This window comes from Oenanthe melanoleuca, chromosome 11 (genome assembly GCF_029582105.1).
Source record: "Oenanthe melanoleuca isolate GR-GAL-2019-014 chromosome 11, OMel1.0, whole genome shotgun sequence".
Lineage (NCBI taxonomy): Eukaryota > Metazoa > Chordata > Aves > Passeriformes > Muscicapidae > Oenanthe > Oenanthe melanoleuca.
The window spans coordinates 14,215,001-14,225,253 of record NC_079345.1 but is presented as its reverse complement, the minus strand read 5'-3'; the positions used below and the strand labels follow the sequence as shown (position 1 = coordinate 14,225,253).

The 10,253-nt window shown below is 39.1% G+C and overlaps 1 protein-coding gene across 1 annotated transcript in view; it reads right to left on the bottom strand.

Moving 5' to 3' along the window:
• Window positions 1-463: 463 nt before the first annotated feature.
• URI1 (URI1 prefoldin like chaperone) overlaps window positions 464-10,253 on the bottom strand; it is a 40,679-nt gene continuing 30,889 nt past the window's right edge. Inside the window, exons 6-11 of the mRNA XM_056500627.1 lie at window positions 10,017-10,077; window positions 6,893-7,073; window positions 6,047-6,314; window positions 5,345-5,487; window positions 3,547-3,805; window positions 464-1,282 (exon numbers count right to left, since the gene is read on the bottom strand). Coding sequence (XP_056356602.1) covers window positions 1,094-1,282; window positions 3,547-3,805; window positions 5,345-5,487; window positions 6,047-6,314; window positions 6,893-7,073; window positions 10,017-10,077 — 1,101 coding nt within the window. The 3' untranslated portion in view covers window positions 464-1,093. The remainder of the gene's footprint in view (window positions 1,283-3,546; window positions 3,806-5,344; window positions 5,488-6,046; window positions 6,315-6,892; window positions 7,074-10,016; window positions 10,078-10,253) is intronic.

Here is a 10,253-nt window from a genome sequence, read left to right as displayed (position 1 = left end):
AACAAAAGCTGTGTCAGCAAAACGAGGGGATGGGAAGAAGATTGGAAGGAGCTGCTGGGCAGGGAATCCTGAAGCCAGGACTGCTCTCAGTCACGAGAAGGATACACCAAACTGTACCCTGAGTGCTGCAGTGCTGTTGCATTTTGAAATAAAGCTGAAGCATTAAGACATTTTTCCTTAGTGCTGACTCCCTCTGGGCATTCCCAAGACAATTACAATGTTTTCTGAGTATACAAAAGAACTAGGAGATTTTGTAATCAAGAGTCTGAGTTTATGCTTCTCTCTTTAAGAGCATTCAATTTCCATGGACATTCATTAGCAGGAGGTTAAAACACAATGGCAGAAGAGAATGGACTGCTTTCATGTCCATGTGGTAGTAAACACTTCAAGCTAGAAATGCAAGTTCAAAATAAAAACCTCTCTGTGGTGCTTCCAAATTAGTAGTAAAGCAACAAAAACCACACGAGTTTCACAGCTTTTTTACTGAAAATTTAATTTTACAAAATACCCTTTTCCATCAAAGAAACTTCCCTGCAATGTACATGAACCTGGCATTTTATAGACCTGTACAGTGAGATATCAGAGAGGTTTGAAAGAAGGAAAAAAACTTTTAGCAGACACCTAGTCGCAAAACCTACAGCAATGTGAATACAAGTGTGTCTTAAAATGCTAAAGCAAGTAATGTAATATAATTGGTGAATCTATTTGAAATGTGAAAAGTTTCCTTAAAATGGCCCATATGGTATGTAGAACATCACAGCTGGCACAAAACTGCCTGTATTTAGGTTTAAACACAAAAACAATGTATGTAAGGAACAGTTTTTGAAAAAGAACCCAAGTGCTGCTATCATAAGGCAAACATATACAAAGGTGCTGACAGCACAGAGGGAAACCGACAAAATAAGATGAATACTCAAGTGTTCAAACACTGAAGTGTTTGTTTTCCTAATGCTGCCAGTAAACGTTGAGGAGATAACCGGTGCCAAATTACCACAGGACACCCTGGTAACTGGGTGGGTGCTATGGAGAAGGCTTTATATAATCTCCAGAGGTGAAACCAGGCAAGAGCCCTCCTGCTTGGGCTCGGCAGCACCTACTGAGTCTGCTGCATCCTGGCAGCTCTGAATTTGGAAATCCTCCTGACAGGCTCCTCTGGGGCGTCGGACGAGAGCTCCTCCGCTTTGCGCTCCAGAATGGTCGGCAGCACCGGGTGAGCGAGGACTGGGTGTGGTACGAAGGAGGGAGACAAAGGCTCCTTTTCTATGACAGTTCCAGAAAATGCCTACAACAGAAGAGAATACTCAGAATGAGCTAATAAAATGCAAATGTGAAGCTATGCCCATAAGGTCATTACCCTATATTAGCCTGATTAGAATTGTTATTTCTTCTAATCAAAAGTAAAGAAATACCCTTAAATCAATGATTGTTGCCTGCATAAGTAACCACATTGTAATTAACCTCAAAATACAGCTTGTTCAAAGATGACTGAATGAAAGACAGTATCTTAAAAGTACTACTTAATCTCATTCCTACTGCATAAATGATGTAAAAATGTACTTCCTCACTGACACACACTCAAGAAATAAAACAGCTGATGTAATACACAGTTGCATTTTGGATAAGAAATGGAGACACTTTGCTAAGTTGATGTCAGCACTTCCATAGTACGTCATTTAATGACTTAGTATCTTCTAATTGCATCAAACTGAAACTCTGCATACAAACTGACAATCACATATTTTGTTTCTTCTTTTCTCCCTACCAAATATGATCAAAAAATGATGAAAGCAATTTATATTTAAGAGAACAGCAAACTTGCTTCCAACTATTTCTCTCTATAAAAGGCCTAATAAAAACATTTAATGTTTAAAAATTGTAATTTATATGCAGCCAATTATGTGACAATCCTTTTCAACTTAGCAAAGAAATGACCATGATTCTTGGAAAACAAGCAGCTCAGAACTACTTTTCATAAACATATTTAAGAATAAATCACTCCACTATGTATTGAAAACAGAGAATTCAGCATGCCCAAGGACAAGGGGAAGCAGTTCACATCCAAGGTCTGATGCTCATGCTGGGCATAAAGGAATGCACACCAGATTTAGTCACTATGCTTAATTCTGCTTTTTCATAACTCAGTTACCAAGAAAAACAAAGCAAAACAAACTGGCCATTCTCTTCTTGCAGGACATGCAAAAAAAGCAGTGTTTTTTGTTTTCTGCTCCAATAGCCCAAGTGTGCCTAAAGCTGTGCCTGTACAGCTCTGTTAATCTAACAAGAAGCTCATTTTCAAGAACAGGTAAGCAAAGCACAAACTAAGTAATTGTGGTAAAATTAGACATTAAAAAAAAAAAAAAAAAAAAGTTACTGTGTTGCAAATGGTAATGGAGAAATAATGGATTTCAAACAGCCAGAAAAACAACCAAAAGCAAAACAACAGCATTTAGGGAAGCACATCTGACTGGAGTGTTTTGCTCAATCTCCTTCAGGTGCTTAGAAAACACATTACATTGTACAGAATAATCATGCCTGATTCAGGTCATAGACTAATGGGTAACATCTACAGTGTATTTAGATGTTTTATAAAAATACAGCAAATATATTCCAGAAAGTATACAATGTGAGTGCTAACTCCACAGATAAATTTTCCATCATGAATCTTCACATTGTGCCTGAATACATCTGTAGTTGTTTGCATGAAAAATGGTGATAAACAATAGCTTTTATGAAGAATTCATTTATTGTCCAAAATAATTTTTGTAAAAATAGTGTATTCATTGAACTTGTTCACTGCACTAAGAACTACTGAAGACTCAAGTTTTACCTAGTTCGAAAAAATTAGTGTTAAGTTCTTACAAAACAGAAATGAACACGTTATGCCACGACTTTCTACATTTAATTCTTGTATTCACCCAGTCACTAAGCAACTGTCCATTTTCCCTTACATCTTACTGTCTTCCTCTTATGATGAAGCCCTGAACTTTCCAAACACATGTAAACAGATTTGCCTGGGATCACTAATGCCTAATCTGGAGTAGGACGAGCAGGGGTGCAATGCTTCCTTCCACCAGGCAAGTTCTCTGCTATTGGCACATCAAAATAGTAATTCAGCTGATATCTATGTGTTTTAAACTTGAAACACTCCTTGGAAATCAGCTGTCTAGAAGTGCAATACAGGTTAGAGAATCACCTCTTCCCTTTCATCAGTTACAAAGTACAGATTTCCCTCCTTTTGTCTAAAATCCTGCTGTCTTCCTGCAGTGAAATGGTCAGGATGACCCAGCACACAGCTTTCATTAACACCAGTGAGTGACCACTTTTTGGATCTTTATGGAATAGCTTCAAGTCTTGGGGAAGCCACATGAGCAGCTCCTCCCTCTGCCCCCAGGATGTGTGTGACACCTGGGATGTCCTTCTGAAGCAAACCAGGTAGGAGTTAGGAAATTATTTTAAAGAAATCAAACAGATGGTATAGGCATCTACAATCATTAGATTTCTCATTTTTATCCCTGCCAACAATCAATAATGAATTAAAAACTGTACCTCAGTTGTCCCTGAAGAGGGAGGAAGCTTTTTCAGTAGCTGCTGCTGCCCTTCCCCCTCCTCTTCCTCCAGGATGCCTTCGCTGTTGTCACTCTGAGTGGCTTCATCATAGCTAACACTCCTCTGAACTCCTCGTCTGTCATCAAACTCAGCAGCACTGTTCTCACTGGTATCGCTACAAACACTGTTCTCTCTGCTTCGAGACTTCAGAATTGATTTACGAGGGACATATTCTCCATTCACAACATCAACAAAGACTCTAGAAAGGAAAATGTTAGCTTTAATAAACCATTTCAGGATCAGATGACAAATTTACAGTGATCTTGCTTTGTCTTTTGTACAAATTAATTATGATGTGCCTTCCCAACTTTTTCGCTGCAGAATCACAATACTGTACCTTCAGAGGCACTTTATTTACCAATGTACAAGAATCAGTGCTGCAGAGTGAATGCTGTTATGCCCTTTATTCAAGCATTAAGTTGATACTTACTTTCAGCAGAAAATACATTGCTCTTTGAACAATGTTAGAAAACTGAAAGGTGTGAGTTAGAAAAAGTTAGAAAAAAGGTACACTAAATGATGACCACGGTTGTTTCTGTAGAGAATCAGATCACAATCTGGGAATGTCTTCTAGAGTTATGTCCTTGTCAAATGTAGAATACAAAAACAAATATTTGAAACATTCGTTGCACATGGAAAAGATGGAGCTTTTTCCTGACAAGTGTCATAATCTGCTTTCAATTAGAAACAAAATTTTAAAAATCAGCTTTTAAGATTAGATCAACAGGAAGACACTTTTCAAGTACTAGCAGACTGTGAACTGACAAAGATGCTTCTTGTGCTCCCGCTCCATGACTTGAGAAAGTCAAGGATGGGTGGAGGAGAATGAGAAGACAATGCCAATTTTATCAAACTCATAAAGGAGGAGCCCAATGACTGGATGAGTTTTAAGGGTGTTACTTGTTTCTAACAGCTTTATTCATCAGGCACTCATGGAAATATATCTCTACAGAAGATGATGCCACAGCAGCTGCAATTAGAGGACATGGTTTCATGTTTCACACTTTGTGACATGTTTAACATATTCAGGTACACAAATAACAGTGGGATTTTCACCACCATTTCATCAACCAATCCAATAGGTGTCTGTGTTTATCTTTACAGGCCTAAATACTTGTTTTAACTATCCTGTCACCTTGGTGTTTTGTACAATCCACTAAGCCCAGCATTGTTTTTGAAGCTCTCTATGTGTGGGTGTCCTACAGGTGAGCAGTACTTTTTATGGAGAATACAGTAAGTGACAGACTGAAGCCAGGAGAGAGGTAATTCAAAAGAAACTATGCAAGCAAAGAGCTGAGTATGTTTTGAATTCACAGAAAGGAAGAAACAGAGCCCAGCAAATCAATAACAAGGAAAGCAAAAGTATTACAACTGGTAGATCTGGTCAGTTCTGTTTGAAAACAAACACAGAAAAAAATTGCAAAAAACCAAAAAATGTAACTGTTGCATTCCTTTCTGAGGATGGTATGTACTGGCACATTTACATCCATTTCAAAGCTCTGAAAAAGCAGGTAAATGAAGAATTGCTATTTGAAAAAGGAAGTGTTAAGCTCAGAAATATTTTATGAATATGAAAGCACAGCAACCATGCAGAAGGCACAAAACTTTCATTTTTAAGTAGTAAATTTGGTTCCAGCTGTTTCTTTCAGGAAACTGTAGATGGGGTTTCACACTCTAGGTGGACAGAGAAGAAAGGAGAAGGCCTGCTCAGGAGAAAGCCCCACCATAAATTACCCACCGGTAAATGTCTGCTGGGGTTTTGATGTTGGGCAGCTCTGGAGTTGCATGGCCATTGCCACTGCTGTTCTTCCTTTTACGCTTGGCCTCTTCTTTCTTTTCGCTGAATTTCAAAGTAGTATTTTTTCCTGTGTTTATTCTTACCTGAAAATTGAACACAAATGATGGTCTAGACCATAAAATCAACAATCACCAGGCTGCAGATCAACTGACTCTGACGTTCTCTTATCCAAGCAGCTGGCAACTAGGAAGCATAGGTAAGTTAAACAAATGTATGAATGGCAACATTCATAGTGTGCACTGTTTATTCTCTATCACTTATACTAGGCTGGGGCATTTCTTTGCCCTAATGTGCACATATTTTGCATATAAAATATGACAGTCTGCTTATTCAAGCTCTGCTCAACAGCTGAGCTGTTCAAAGATTAAGAAGTCATTTTAAAAACTCCTAGACAGGATACTGCCTTTTACAACAGTCAGAAGCCAGAACAGCAAGGCAGGCATGTGAAGATGATTTTTTAATACCGTATTTAGGACTGCAGGATCTAAAGAGTGGGTTTTTAACAATTAGAAAAAAACCCAAATGTCACCTCCAGTTAGCCTTCTACTACATCTACAGATCTAAAATTTTCAGGTTCAGATACGACATATGTATTTTATGTAATCTCTTGAACAAAAGATAAAAATTAAATAAAGTACAAACCCTTTTAGGCTCCACAGTGTGAGAGAAAAAAATAGTTGGAATAGAGTTATCTCCAACATCTCTGTCATCTTCGTCATCACTGTGATAGTAAGTCGAGCCATTAACTTGGCCCAGAAACAAGCCTGAATTTGCAAGTTCTTTATGGAAGTTGTCCTGAGTAATACAGTCCTCTGCCCTACACATCCCATTCACATCTGTCTCCTTATCCTCCTTCTCCTCTTCAGAAGAGGTTGCATCTTCTCCATTTTCCTCAACTGCATCAGGCATCCTAAGGAATGAAAAATACCTCAGTGAACAGAGGCAATTCACACTCCTGAGAGACACAAACATACAAAAAAATGAACTCGCCTCTATGTAACTTTCTTTACCCAGGTGTTATATTTTTAGACAGACTGTGAAACTTCTCTGTGCCCTCTAACAATGACTGTGTCCTTCCCACACCAACTGGAAATACCCAAACTGTGACATCATGGCTAACAACCCATGTATTACTTGAGGATTGGAATAGACCTAAGGAAGTCACTGAGCATTAAATGTATAACTCCCACATGGAAAACTATGAATTTTTTCACTGCCTGTGGGAAATGAATTTCACTTCCTCCTCTTCATCTTAAAGAAAAAAATACCAGAAGGCTGGGCTGCTGTGGTTGCACAGAGGCAGATTTTAGGAGCTCTGGCATTGCAGTGAGTGCTTTGTTCATGTCCCACCCTCCTTCCACCTATTATAATTTTAATTCCATCTGTGTGGTCAGCTATTTGCCCTGCTGTGAGACCCTCTGTGTACCAACAGCCTGACACTCACAGCTCTCTGAACTCCAGCCCTGCCTGTGCCTCAGCAGTGCTTACCTGTCAAGTTCACCAAGGATCTCTTCTTGTCTCTCAAGCTCTTCTAAGCGGGCCCACAGCTCCTCCTCCGACTGAAAACGGCCCATTGGCTTTGTATCGCTTCCATTTGCTGGAAAATCTACCTCAAAAACATTTGATACTTTTGGCTTTGAATGAGGTCTGTGAGCAGTTCGGTATTTTCCTGTGTAATAAAAAAAGAAGATGCAAATACTAAGGCGACTGACTGAAAAATCCAACAAAAAATCCAACAAAAAACATCTGAGGGGTGAGAAAAAACCCACAAAGGAACTAAGGAATATGGGCAGAACATTTTCCATTTCAATTTATTGTTTAACTGTTTAAGTGAAACTGTCAATGAACCAGAGCACGAGCACAGGGTAATAGTCTCCGGATGTTACAGAAATACCGAGGCAAAAGAGAGATGTTTATTTACAAAGCAGGAGACACTGATCCTGTGACAGTTTTATTACAATGTTGGGTTTTTTACCTCTTGTGCCAAACAGTAGATTTTGATTTCATCTGATAGATACCAACATGTGAATGTGACATTTGCTCACTGTCCCATTAACAGCAGGTTTTATTAACTGGGAAAACAAACCTGGTTTGTATTTTAGCTCACTTTTAACAGTCACTTACATTTCAAGAGCAGAGTCTTTTTTTAAAATTTACAATGAAGACCATTAAAAATCATCTCCAGAGCCTGGAAAATCTGATCAAAATCCAGTCATTATCAATCACTTATTTAGTGAGAAAGACCCATTCTGAAAATCAGACAAAAACCTGCCTTTCAGAAATAACAAATATAAAAGCCATTTAAAGCCACAGAGGTGACCTGAGATACACATTTGTGAGTGAACAGTAGTCATTGACAAGTTCTTGCTGGCATTTAAAAGCCCTGCTCCCTGGTAAAACAGTGCATCCATTGAGGATGGGGAATACCTTTTCCTGTCTGAGTGCTGTCTGGCACATAGGGAACAAATCCTAATGCTTCAGCCCTGTCAGGGTGAAGGGCAGGCCTGTGTGTTTAACCCCTTTTCCCCAAGAGCAGCTCTCCTGGGGGCACTGCCTGCTCCTGAGAGCTCCCAGGGAAGGTCCCTGCCCTCTTCCCAGGAATGAGGAGCCATCCTCCCTTCCACCACTGCCACAAATGCAGTGGGACTCCAGTGGCTCTTTATGAAACTGCTTTGTGATTCCAATCAACAGTATTTCAGTGTCCTCATTACTCAGCATCCTTTGTGTTTTAAAATCTCTATTAACCAACTGTGCAGCCATTTTTTTTTAAATTTTAAGAACTCATGGCTTAAAGATATCCTTATTCAAATACGTCAGCTTATACTTTAATCCTGAGTTAAATACAAATTCAACAGCAACATTAAAAAGCAAACAGGTGACTGCAAGTAATGCTGGAATGAGTGTCCCCTACTCTTCCATGGGATAGCACTTTTCATCTTCTTGTTAAGAAAAGGCTAAAATGTGTTTTAGTGAGATCTGAATATAAATTGAGGTAAGCCAAGCAATCAGAGTACCTTGTGAGGATTTCATTTGCTATAATTACAAAATTAATAAATAAAATTGAAAGGATTAGTTAACAATCTATTTCAATTTGATTGTCAATTTGTGCCCTCCCAGTTTCTGTCACCCTTCAGCATTAACCACTGACTTGACTACCAAGGTAAGCACACAGCTTCCTGATCACCAGCAATTGCTTCAACATGCCAGTGATTCTCCCTCCTAATTCAACACAACCTCTGTCAGCTAGGAAACCAGGTCAGATCAAAAAGACAACAGAGGGAAAACCACTTTCTGCTCCAGCATCCACTGTTACCTCAAACCACCACCATTACCTTCATACACTAGCCAAAAAAAGTGAAGTAGTAAAATCCAGAAGATGAGGAGGTAGCAAGAAACTGAGGAGATGCTCAGGATACTTGTGTTTGCCTTCCTCTGAGATACAGCCCATTTCCACATGAACAAAACCATTTCTTAGGCTGATGATGCCCAGCCTGCCTCAACCACTAAGCTGGTCTCTCAGCTACTTCTCTCTCAGTGACAGCACAGATGAGTGCTGAGACAAAACACTGGTAATTTCCACTTACACTGGTAATTTCCACTTAACGGATTTTCAGCAAAAGTTAAGGACAACACAGGACAACAGTGATGAAGTAAGTTTAGGATACAAAAAAAGCTGCACAAATGCTGGCATGCATAGCACAGTGCTGCATTAACACTGTTATTGTGGGATGAATTTCCTAGAATGTTACTCCTATTTTGCAATGGCATGTACCCGTAGTAGAGACACCCCCTTAATCAGCCTTGGCATATAAAGATTATTTTGATTTATTCTAGGAAAATGTAACAATGAACTGCCCATAGCCCTCTGCAAATCTGCTCCTCCTAAAAATGTCCAAGTGATGCTATTTTCAGACTGTAATATTACTTGTACCTCCAACTTCATCTGAGTCCTATCAGGCACTGCTTCAGATAGCACAGAAATTATCCAATTAATTCCTTAGCACAACTACCTTTGCTTTCCAGTGTCCTCTCCAGCAATCTTTGGGAAGCATTTCTGCAGCACATGTGCAGGAGCTGCACACCAGGACTTCTGCAGTGTTTGTTCCCTGCCAGTCATGGAACACCCCAGGCTGAGACATTTACATTGTCCCCTGACATCTCCTCCCTGTCTCTGCTTCATCCCCACCCTGCTGACACTGATCACACATTTCCCCCCTAACAGGCACAATCTGAGTTTTTCTAGTTTACTTCTGTTGTAAAACTCATACTTTAATGCAAAACAAAAAAGTCTTCTCCAGCCCTCTCTCCTGGAGCCAGCCTAATTTATTTTCTGCCTCTCTTCTTCCAGAGAACTTCAAACTCCCAATGTAGACTCTTTAAAGGAAAAATATCACCCAAATGTCTAGCTGATGGCTAGCATGGGAGAGCAGAGAATCTACATGAAATTGAGGGACAGAATCCATCACACCATAGGATTAGTAATTTTTTTACTTGAATAAAGCAATTCTTTTAATGTAAAGAACATAATGAAATGTGGTAATTTATTCAATCCCACATAGAGAATATTTTGCTTTACTAGTATTTTAAGGCATGTTGATTTTAAATCAGTTACCTTTTGTTTCAATGCTATCATCTTCAATTTCTTCTCTTATGTCAACATATTCACCTGCAGCCTTATCAGAAGGAAGGAAAGTTAGAATTAATTAGTACAATGCAGTGTATTTAATAACAGTCTAAATAAAATAAGACTCAGAAACAAATACAGTGATATGCAAGACAGGAACAACTACATTATTCACACCTTTTTAACAACCTGAAAATCCACCATTTTTCAGATTTTTAAAACTAT